This window comes from Uloborus diversus, chromosome 6 (assembly GCF_026930045.1).
Source record: "Uloborus diversus isolate 005 chromosome 6, Udiv.v.3.1, whole genome shotgun sequence".
NCBI classification, from domain to species: Eukaryota; Metazoa; Arthropoda; class Arachnida; order Araneae; family Uloboridae; genus Uloborus; species Uloborus diversus.
The window spans coordinates 82,629,580-82,641,570 of NC_072736.1; the positions used below are offsets into that span (position 1 = coordinate 82,629,580).

Sequence of the window (11,991 nt, forward strand, 5' to 3'; positions counted from 1 at the left end):
AAAAATAATTAAACTCCCTAAATTTTCCAAGTTTTTAACCCCTTGAGGACCAGCTCGTGGAAAACAAAACGCAGTCAAGGGACTGAACGTTCTGAAATGGCACGCTTAAGTTCTATGGGGTGAACCCCCTAGAACCCTTGGTTTTAACACATATTGCAAATTCTAATAGCGTAAAGGGGTTATAACGAAAAATTCTGGTAATTTCAAAATAAAAAGGTAATTTCTGGGTGTGCTACTGATTTTTGCTGACTATTTTTGGTTACTTTCTTTTCCTTGTGTGTGACAACCCTTATTATATTAAAAAGTAAGGAATTGTTGGAGAAAAGGCGGTAGCTAATGGCAAAAGAAATTTCAAAAAGATTTCAATCAAGCACATTTTCAAAGCACATTATTTTTAAAAAGTATTTTGAAGTATCAATTAATAAAATTAGCAATGAAATATTACTTCATCTTTCTCAATTTTCAAAGACTGTGTGATTTGCTCAACTTTCACCTTCAGTTGTCTTTCTCTTTCTAAAGCACAAGCAAGTTTCTTTTCTGTTTGTTCTAAGTTATTTTTCAAATGATTATTTTTTTTGCCCAATATATTTAAATCAGTCGACAAACGACGATTCCTGAAAAACAAATCATTTTATTACTATGTAACAATTGATTTCACATTTGAGATTAGTTGCACAAAGTTCATACATTTGAAGCAACATTAGTTATGCTAAATAATACAAATTGTACATTGCTCGTGGCCTTATATTTCTAAAGGTCCCGCAGTCTCTCACCTTTGAAATACAAGAATTTGAGAAACATGTATTACAATTGTCTTTGGGGCTTCTATGTTGTGGAGACCCTCAAAATTGCAGCATGGTAAATCCACCATTAAAAATTGTTAAATTGTGCATGCTGCCAAGCTACACATTAAAAAGGGCGGCAAAATGAGGAACCGCCCCGGGCGGTAGAAAGTGTAGCTACGCCGCCACTGGGTATAGATTTCATTTGTTACTACATAGTTAAAATATTACTAGGTAGGTGGCGTCGAAAGCAGAGTAAATACACTATTTCACTTTGCCCTACATTTCCCTACTTGAGTTTGTATAGTCTTCTTTTGCTTACGAAAGTGCGAAAGCCATCGGAACAAGGGGGTGTTTTTCTGGGGATTTCAAGCAGATTCTTTTTGTGACTGCCCTATGTCCTCTCTGTTTAGAACTCTAAAAATGTTACGAAGAGGGAATAGTTTTTCGCACCCTTAGGAAACTAGGTTAATGCACATACATCTCAAAGCAGATCAGACATGCATCCGTCCTCATATAAGGTTGATAAGGACAACAAATTTCCAAAAAGTTGTTTCTCAAAATTTATTGGCTGCTTATGAAAGAAACGGGAGCATTCCTAGATCAATTAAGAGGTCAGGATTTATCTGTAGCTCATTTGTTTGATCAGTTAAGAAATAGGCTCATTTTGCACTTAGATTGCACTAATTATAAGGACATTAATAATACTTTTTAGCTGCTGAATGCTAAACTAGAAAGAAAAGTTGATTCAGAAAAAACAAATAATCTGAAGTTGGCAAATTTTTTCTAACACTTTCAAGTCAATTAGTAAAAATGTTTTTTAAAAGTTAAGCTTCTCTACTAAATATATTCTTATCATAATGTTCTTAGTTGATACAATGTAAGTGGATAACGCTTGTCAACAAAAACAAACTTTTTGTTTGCATCCTGGTTCTAAATAGTCAATTCCTATTAATTTTGGGTGGAGAAAAACGAATATGGTAGTGGATTCTTTTTATTAGCTCTTGTTTTCAAGATAAATAAAAGCCCACTGGAGAAAGATGCACAGCAACCACATATTGAGTAAAAGGTAATGTTAAAAAAGAAAAAAACTCTTGTACAATGATATTAAATAGGTTCTGTTTCATTAAACAATGCCTATTTTTTGGAAAGCAGCAGTTGATTTTGGCTTACTGCTGTAAACACTTCATTTTCTATTGTTTTTTGTACCCCAAAGAAGAACCATCTTTTGTAATAGTTCAGCTGCATTTGGTGAGCATTAACTCAGCCCAATAACCTTCATAGCAGCATTCTATTGTAGAGATATCTTGGTGAAATTTTTCCCTCATGCTCACTGCTCATAGCTTTAGTTTTAAAACAAAATATCATAGAAGTGAACAAAATAGAGTTTCAGACACACATTATTCATCAATGGTCACAGAACTTCCGTAGGGATTGTCTCACTAATTGTTTTTAGCTCTGGTCTTCTCTATTGATTAGAAATTCTTGTGATGCACACTTAAAGGCTTTCTGGGTGTCTTCTTCTCCCCTTGTAATTAAAAAAATAAAAAAAACAGTAATTTTCATAATTGAGCGCATATTTGAAGTACTGTTAAAAATTCTCTCCTTAACCTTAGCTTCAATATACCTTGGAAATTTCCCTCTAAGATATTGGAAAATTGTCTTTGTTAACGGCTTTCACGAAGTTCTTCATTATTCCCAGCAGAATGAGCAGGGGTGGAAGCAGAAATGGGGGGATCTACTCAGGGCCCTGACTACCCAAAAGGCTCGGGAAGCTTGAGCTTCCCCTCAGAATTTTTAGGGGGCCCAAATATGACTGTGAAATTGTGCTTAAAAATTCCAGTTTCTGCTTTTAACTGCATTTTTAAAAGATATTGCAAACATTAGAACTTGCTAAACACAAGTGTTTGAAAGAATTAACTAATTACAGAAATACATTTGATAAAATGTAGACACAAGCTAGATTTTCCAACGTGGGATTTGATTCAACTCTTACAATGTATTTTTGTGCCATTTAATATCCTTTGAAATAGAAAAATTTCCCCAAACAAAAATTGGGAGGCCCCAAAATGAGACCAAGCTTTCCCTAATTTCAGAGGTTAATCAGGCCCTTTTATCTGCCAACAAAAAAGAGCATTAGTGAGAATTCACTATTTTAGTTGGCTCTGTATCTTGAAAACTATAGCTAATCTCAACTTTTTATGGTGACTTTTGCATGAGGCAAAGCATTTAGGAAATAGCTATTTTTGTGCCGGATGCATTTTTGGTGTTGACTAGTGTAGTAAATGATTTCTATTGGTGCTATTATTGCTTCCTGAATATTTAAAAACCTTTAAGAGCGAATGACCTCTATTAATAATCTTTTTTTTTTTTTTTTTTTTTTTTTTTTTTTTTTTTTTTCCCAGGAATGGGGAGTAGTCCCTCCAAAGAAGCTACCCTGTATTTTTTTTTTTTAACCAAGATTTTTTTTAAATGGCTAATTCCAAGTTCATTTTCTTTGCACATTCAGAATAAAATACAAAACTCACAATGCTTTCATCAAAATTACAGAAACTCCTAGTCATAGAATTTACTATTAAGAGGACGTACAATAACTCACCTATCTTCTAGAATTTCTTTATTTTTTGCATGCTCAGAACAATTTCTTAGAATATCATATGTTATGTTTATATAATTTACAATATCACAGTTTATGGAGTAAGGACATGAGGAAGAATTTGTGTAGATGGACGGATAACCTAAGGCACCAAATTCCTACAAAAAAAAGTTCAATGTAAAACTGAACAACTTAATGATAAATAATCAGTCATCAAAAGTTAAATAAAGTAACTTCAAATATCACCGAAATATTCAATAATAAATGGTATTAAGTTGATATAAAAACAGCCACTTAGGTAAATTTCACTTTATTTTTTAAATTTTGTTTTGCAATTTACCAAGTAGAAATAAACTAAGACCTGCAAAAAATTTCAATGTAAAACTGAACAACTAAATGATTTATAATCAATCATTAAAAATTAAACAAAGGAAGCATTAAATGTCACACAAACATTCAAGTAAAAAAATTATACTAAGCAGGCATAAAAACAGCCACTTTAGTGAAGTTCAGATTATTTTTTAAATTTTATTTTACAATTTACCATGTAAGGACCATTGTTGGAGAGTTTAAATATCATTAAATATTCAAGTGTCTTGCTATTTTTATCAGGAACCCCAATTATAAAAGAAAATATATAGATATTTACCAAGATTTTATCACCGACTTACTTAAATAAAAACAGTTTAAATTAACTAATAAGCTAAACTTGATGGTAGCAAACCATTGTATGGACATTCAGGACAATTGATGACATAGTTTGATTTTTATTTATTTTTTTTTTTTCTTTCTCAATTAAAATTTTCTATTTTTGCAAATTAGTTCTAAGGTCTTTGTGAACACAATGTGGGATATTGGGACTGAGAAGTAAAGAGTAATGTTTGCTTCGAAGCTTTGCTTGGCTTCACGGCAAGCCCTGTTGTTTCAATGTGCTCCATGTTCTGTTACTGATAGGGGTGTGTGCACGGGGGGGGACACACACACCTGTTGATCTGGGCCTAAGCCTGATGGGGGCCCAATATTTTTAAAATTGGGCGTGAAATATAGGGGGTAAACAATATGGAGGGAGACGGAAAAGTAATTTGTGACAAGTGCCCCAAAATCTCTGTGCACGTCTCTGCTGGGGTGCCCAAGAAAGAAAGTTCACCCAAGGCTGTGTCACTGAAATTGCTGGGAAGGTTAATTTAAGAAAGTTTTTAGCTCATCTTGAGGAGGGGGGGGGGGGGGTACTCCATAGCAGGGTTAGCATTTTTTACAAAATGCAAAACACATACTATCTAAACAGTGGCGGGTCCAGAAATTTTTGTAAGGGCGGGGGGATGAGTTTCAATAGCCAGCATTACACCTATTATGTAAAAAAAAATCAGTTTAGCAGGAGTGCCCATCTCTCGAAAGGTGGTGGAGCTCCCTTTCCCAAAAAGAAATTTCAATGGAGCAGCCTGATCCAGGGATCATATTCCCTCAAATTTTCATTAAAATTCATGTTTCTTTAGGAAGACAGGCTGGTCATGTTACCGTTAGCTTTAAACGTACGAGATTACAGCTATAAAATAGCTGGAAAAAGCACACATAGACATAACACATTACACGACATATGATTTCAGGTGGAAGAGTACTCTGAAAAAGTTTACACTCATTAGAGATGATTGATCTTTTGAAATTGATTAAAAAACTCAAAATAACAGCCGTGGGAAGGTTAAGCGCAGGTACCTGCTGAAATGTGGTTTTGAGATGTTGGGAAAAACGCATTCTGGATTTAATACTAACAATATGAAAATGCTGGATTTTGACGCATTTTTCGTGCTTTATTTTCAACATAAACCAAATAAGCAAGATTATACAATAAAGCTTAAGTACAATAGATGACAAAAAAGCAAAAAAAAAAAAAAAAAATTTTGCAGCTACTGCTCTTGACCTTTTTATCGCAGAGTAACCCAACAAACACAGCCAATCCTTTGAATTGTAACGCGCTGCGAAGAAATACACTGGCCTCAAAAATTAAGGTACCACATGTTTTTCTAAGCTTTGTGCTATTCAAAGACGAGTCCAGATTTACATTGGAGAGTGATTCAGGGTGTCTACTGATATGGAGGGAAGTGCACTAGATTCCATCAATCCAACACTGTTGAAAGACGCAGTTATAGAGGTGGTGGAATCATGGTTTTGGGCAAGGATCTTGCTCGGTGGTCACACTGACCTGCATGGGTTCCATGGAGGAACTCTAGTCTGAGATATCGGAATGAGATATTTGATCAATATGTATCCCATATGCTAGTGCTATTGGTAATGCCTTCATTCTGATCGATGATAATTTACGACCTCACCGAGCTCGGATTGTTGAGATGTATCTCGAGGATCATGGTTTGAAGCGAAATGAATGGAATAGTCAGCTCGATCTCCAGACCTGAATCTGATAGAACATTTTTGGGACTATCTTTTCAGATAGGTTGCTGCTTTAAATTCTCCTCCAACGTCGGTGCACGAGCTGGAACAAGGCTTATTTGGTGTCTGGTCTTCGCTTAATATTCTAGTGTCCGACACGACAACCAAATAAACAGCATGGAAAATTGATGCCGCCAATGCATTCAAGTAAGGGGGAGCACATTCCTTATTAGAACCCATTTTTGTAATGTTTCTATAACATTTTACTATATAACACTGTGATGTGCTGTTTTCTAAAAGAATGGACTTTTCTGCGAAGATTGCTTTTTTTGTTATAAATCGTTTTTGCAATACACTTATACGAATTTCTATGATGCATTCAATAAAAAACTATTTACTGCACATATCCTCCAAAATTTTTATTTCTTACATTCATTCATTAGCAAATTAGATGCAAAAAAACGGTTGTAAAACTTTTTGGCCAGTGTACTTTATAGAACCAAGCAAAAAAAAGGTTTATATTGATTCCATGAACCAATTTTTCGGATTTAAAAAATTGAAGTTTAACAATAGTCATAATAAAATTATTGTCACAGGGGTGTGAACTGACCCTTTGACTCTCCCCTGAATCTGCCCTTGTATCTAAATTATAAAAGTGAAACAGTTTTTTCAAATAAGAAAAAAAAAAGCATTATACACAATCCGAGAAAGGAAGCAAGCATGGTGATAGTCAACTTAATCCTATAACAAATTTTGCTCTTAATAGGTATTGTGTCTTCCCAATTAATGAGTTATTGGCGTTTTAGATATCAAGTTTGTGTTCTCTCAATCCTACCTACAATTCCAAAATTATTTATTTAAAAAATTGAAAACAATATTAGCTACTTTGTACAGTTAAACCCCGATTTAATGATTGTCAAGAGACTGGAAAAAATTATCGGTAAACCAAGGAGCATAGAAGTTCAATGCAGGCAAATCCGGACCAGTGAAATGTATCATTAAATTGAGAAAATCGTTATATCGAGTATTGTTGAATCATAGTTATACTGTATTTACTTCTTGTAAACCGTCTTGGCTGAATTTGAAATTTAGCTTGCAATAAACACAATGAGGCAGTTAGAAAGATGCATAGAAGCATTCATTAACATTCAAAATTTTAGCAGTTTGTTAGTGTTTTATTCTCAATTTTAAGCTTTTTTGGTAAAGAACATTTGAACTCGGCTTAGATCCTGTTTAGTAACTTTTGACGAAGGTGTGCCATTTACCTTGGGGGGGGGGGGGGGGTCACCCCTGAAAAAAAAATCTCACTTGAAACTTTTATTATGAGGAATTATGTCACGACAATCAAGGGCGCCCATATAGGGGGCCATGTGGGGCTCAAGCCCCCCCCCCTTAGAAATTAGAACTTCCTTGCTTTCAATACTTTTTTCTTAGCAAAAATATAAAAACATTTTTTCTCCAGCCATTAATGAATCATTTATTAAAAATGTCAAACTTTAATAACTCTAATCTGTTAATCTGTACTGAAATCAGTTTCCATGGGGAAAATATCCTGCTAAACCATGGGGAAAATATCTGAGCCCCCCTTAAAATTTTGCATATGGGCGCCCATGACAATACAAATACAAAAGTGACAATTAGCAACAGGCTCTGGGCCCAGCTAGAGCTGAACTGGAAAGAAATATAACATGGAACACTTAGCACATTTTCAAAACTTTTTTCCTAACTAGTCAAATCAAAGCACTTATATATGTGTTAAATGTTGACATAATCAATTTTGATGTAATTCAAAATTTAAAGTCTACTTTTTAACCAAAAAAATGCAAATGAACAAGATTTAGTCACATTGAAATGAAAAGAAAAATCTAAGTAGTTAAACTTTAACCATCCAAACACAAAATAATCTGCAAAATAGAAAAACCAGTCATTTAACTAACATAAAAGTTCCATTAAAATGTAAATTTAAAGTATGAAGAGAGAAAACAGCAAAAGCTTTTTCCATATTAGGAAATTTTTTCACCAATACAGCATGTTCTATGGTATGATAACTCCCCCAGTCAATCTTTCGTTTCATTAGTCCTACCTGAGATAGATATCTTAAGCAGTGATCAATGTTTTCTTCAGAGCAAAAGTCATCTCCCACTGAATTATAATCATTTTCTGACCAACCATAAGGACCATAGTCACTTTTATATATTGACTGAGCTTTATTCATTTGTATAATCAATTTAACCTGTAAAATAAAATTGTAAAAGCACGTTATTATGTAAGAATACAAATAGCTCTAATACATAGAAAACAAGTTGAATAATAACCACACATATAAGTTCTTCGTTGTTTAAAATACATAAAATACCAATTAATAACAACGCACAAATCTGAATAGAAAATTGCATTAACTATGGACCATGAGTCAGTAGCGTGATTGCGGGGGTGACACCAAAAATGTATCCGAGTTTATAAAAAATATAAATATTTCATTTTTGAATTTTCCCCCAATATTTAAAATTTGATGTATGATCTAGCAGGGCCTGCAAGGGGGGGGGAGAGAAGAGACACCTGTTGGTACCTGTAAGAGCCTGTAGGGGGCCCGAGATGTTTTAAATGAGAGGGGAAATATATGTCGAGGCCAGGCCCAGATCTATTATTTTTGCCTTACTTTAACTTTTTATTTATTATTATTTTCAGAAATACTTTTTAACAACCTCAACTGCCCACAAACATTTTTACAAGTTTTTAATGGTAGGTATTTCAAAAGTTTCTTTTTACTAAAAAATAAATACGTAAATAATAAGGAAAATAAAACTTTAAAAAATCTTTAACAATCCGTTTTTTTTCTTAAGTTTTTAACGGATCATGATTGCAAAGTTTTAAAAAAATGAACAAAGAATAGTTAAAATTATTAAACAGTTACTGGTTAAATATTTACATGTTAAATAACAAAAAAGGTTGAAGGGTTAAATAATAAAACAGGGTTTTTTTTGGGGGGGGGAATGACACCAGTGCCAGTTACATCACTGCCATAGGGTGAAAGCTAAAAAAAATTTTTAAAGAAATAGTTTATTTCAAGAAACTTCCGTAAGTACCCGAAAACATTTATTTTCCAAATATTTTACACATATGAATGTGCTCCTTTTTTTTTTTTTTTTTTTTAATAAGAGAGAACGAAACAAGCAAGAACAATATTTAATAATTTAGGTGAGAATCCAAGTTGAGCACATTTTAATTATTCTAAAAAATTATTCAACAAAAACTCAAAGTACGAAAAAATTATTAAGTGATAGTTGCTAATCAAAATTAACAACCATCACAAATTAAAATGTAAAAAAAAAAATTAATATTTTATTACATATTATAAGTTGTCAAGTTTTTATTAGTGCAAAGCAAATAAAATGAAATTATTTGAAAGAACGAAGTCGAGGACAAGATGAATTCGTATGATGATTTTTTTTGAAAACGACAGAAATCAGTCTATAGAAGGAAAACTACCACACATGTTCAAAACATGCCTGGCAATTTTTTTTTTTTTTCTTAAGTAGTTAGAAGTCACACTTTTCGTAATTTTGTATTCCATGACGAAACAGTTGTTTATAGTTTACTAGTAGGTAATTATAAGTATCTCATGGCGAGCAAGGTTCACACATTAAGGGGTAAACTCCCAGCTGGGCTCACGCCCAGCGCGGGGACCTTCCCCGGCGCAATAAGCACCAAGACCGTCCGTGGCCCAGACGACTATCGACCGTCGCACCCAGCCGTGCGGGGGGCACGCTACGCGGACCCGCCGAACGGTGGAACCTAAGGCTTACAGCTAAGTGGTGGGGTGTGTGCGGAGAAAAGTAGGTAATTACAAAATGAAGTCATTTCAGACGAAAACTGGTTTATAATATCTCACCTTTTAAAGTAAAATTCCAAGACAGTTTTAAATATTCAAAACAAATAAATAATAAGAAATTCCACTTTATAAAGAGTTAATTTAATTCTTTAATTGTTAAAATATTAGTATCGTGTCAAACTATAAAAGGGGAGCAAACACCTTACAAAAAGAACTATGCAAGCAGAAAAGAACTTAAAATGCAGTAACAAACAGTGGAAAGAAAATATCTATAAAAGGTGGCCTTACTATCCCCTTTAGTTGATAATATACAACACTAAATAGCTAAAACTGAATATAATTTTGAATTCTTTAATTCAGAAAAAGTTAATAAATCTGCGGTGTAAGCTGACTATAAAAAAAAAATTCGCACTTCCTCAGAAATCAAAACAAATTTGGATTTTAAATTTTACAGTTCGGCTAACAGTGACAGCAGATAAAATAAAGATAGCAACGGTTGTGTTCGCATAGCACTACCGGTTGAGTGCCACCTAATCAGAGCACCCATTCTGGTTGCGTTCGACGAACCTCACCGGTCGACCGGTAAGTAACCAGTTACTAACCGCGGCGTTCTATGATCAATCGGTTACCGCAGCGGTTACCATTCAAAGCAGTTGATTGGTTGATTGGAGCACGTGATCATTAGCTGTCACGTGATTAACTAACCGGTCGCTCTCTGTCGAGCTCCTCGAACGCACTCTCTGAAAATGTAAAAAACTATTCGCAACTCCAACGAACTATAGGGGGCACTGCAGTCACTGTCTAATGGCGGACGAAAAAACTAAAACAAACGCATGTGGTAACGAAGAAAATGCTAATAAGTCTAGTAAATTTTGTTCGTATGCGTGATTTTTTCGCTTTATTCTTTTTAAATTAATTTTCAAAGTCTTGTTGATATTCTGGCCCATGTAGAAAAAAATAAGAATTCAAGAAGCATTACTAAACGTCAGAAATGAATGCAAACTACGTAGTTCTTAGTTCTAAGCAGCCATTTCTACGATGTTGAATTCGATATTTATCGATTCTTGATAAAACTAAATAATAAATGTGGCCTGACAAGAATAACAATTAATGCTAGAAAATTTTATTACATGACATGACGAATTATTGTCAAAAGAAGATGATACTTCTTTGCCTTGCTTGGCTAGCGCTAATTGTTTTGCATTTGTAGCTGAGTTTTTTTTTCTCCCATTGCCGAATCGTTCATTTTAAATTTTTCTGTTTGGTATGTTTCTAATTTCTGAGTTATGATTTAATTATGTCATGCTATACAAATCATTAACAAAATTCTCACGGATATATGGTGGTAGTTTTCTTTTCAATTTGATCTACCATTATTTCTTTTTACTTATCGAATTCTGAATCTTTCTACCATTTATTCCACTCATGATAAAAAATAAAAATGGTTTAACTAACATGGGCGGAATCTCGCCAAGGATACTTAGCTCGCACAATACTAAAACTATAACCCTAAACAAATTTAGCGAAACCTTTCAGCTGAGAATAAAAGCAACAAAAAAAATTCTTTTTCGGTTAAACATTTTTCATTTCGTTCTACGATAACATATTCAAGAAAAAATTTTGCATACTGTCTATTCCAACTAAATGCTGCTGTAAAATATGGTTTGTTAAATTAATTTAGAATTTAAAAAAAAACCCATATTCTTACAAATTCAAACAAAACAAGAAAAATTTTTAAGCTGGTATAACGTTATCCAAGTTTGCTAATCCAGAGTTTTCTGGTGTTAACGCGCTTTCACCATTTCTCAATCAAATCACTTTTTAGAGGGAAATAATGAAAACTAACATTATTTTGAGGAGCTCGAACACTTTCTGTTGCTGAAAGCGATCCAAGACACATTGAATGCGTTAATAAATACTCAGAACAAACTGCCTATGTTTAAGTCAACAGACATACGTGGAACGCAATATGGCAATGTTTTAGTTTTTTCGGCAGTTTTGTAAATCACCGCAAGGTAGCGTATTCGAGCGCTGGAGCTGCGAATATATTTAAGGGGAGCGGGGATTTTTATTTTTATTCGTTTATTTTGCTAGTGAATGCATTTTTGGAATGTAGAGTAGTTATTGATTTCCCCCATTTCAGAATAGCACACGATTTCAGAAGCTTAAATGCACTTAATTTATGAAAACGAATGTTTAAAACAGTGTTTAGTTAGAATTAGGCGCAGTCTTTAAATATTGTATAAATACGTAACAGCATAATTATGCTTTAAAATGTTAATTCTTGTAACCTTAAATCTCGTCAAAAACAACCCTGTTGTAAAAATTTCCTCGAAGAAAACCTTTAACTTTTCCGCACAATGAGCGAAAAGCTTCCCGCCAAACAAGATAAACAATTT

At 33.7% G+C, this 11,991-nt stretch overlaps 1 protein-coding gene across 1 annotated transcript; it reads right to left on the reverse strand.

Annotated features, from left to right (window-relative positions):
• Positions 1–427: 427 nt before the first annotated feature.
• On the reverse strand, positions 428–10,002 carry LOC129224844 (afadin- and alpha-actinin-binding protein A-like). The gene is made up of 4 exons (XM_054859391.1): positions 9,881–10,002; positions 7,844–7,993; positions 3,382–3,536; positions 428–614 (listed from the first exon to the last, which is right to left on the reverse strand). The coding sequence occupies exons 2-4, from the start codon at positions 7,973–7,975 to the stop codon at positions 428–430; spliced, it is 474 nt and encodes a 157-aa protein (XP_054715366.1). The 5' UTR covers positions 7,976–7,993; positions 9,881–10,002.
• Positions 10,003–11,991: the final 1,989 nt, after the last annotated feature.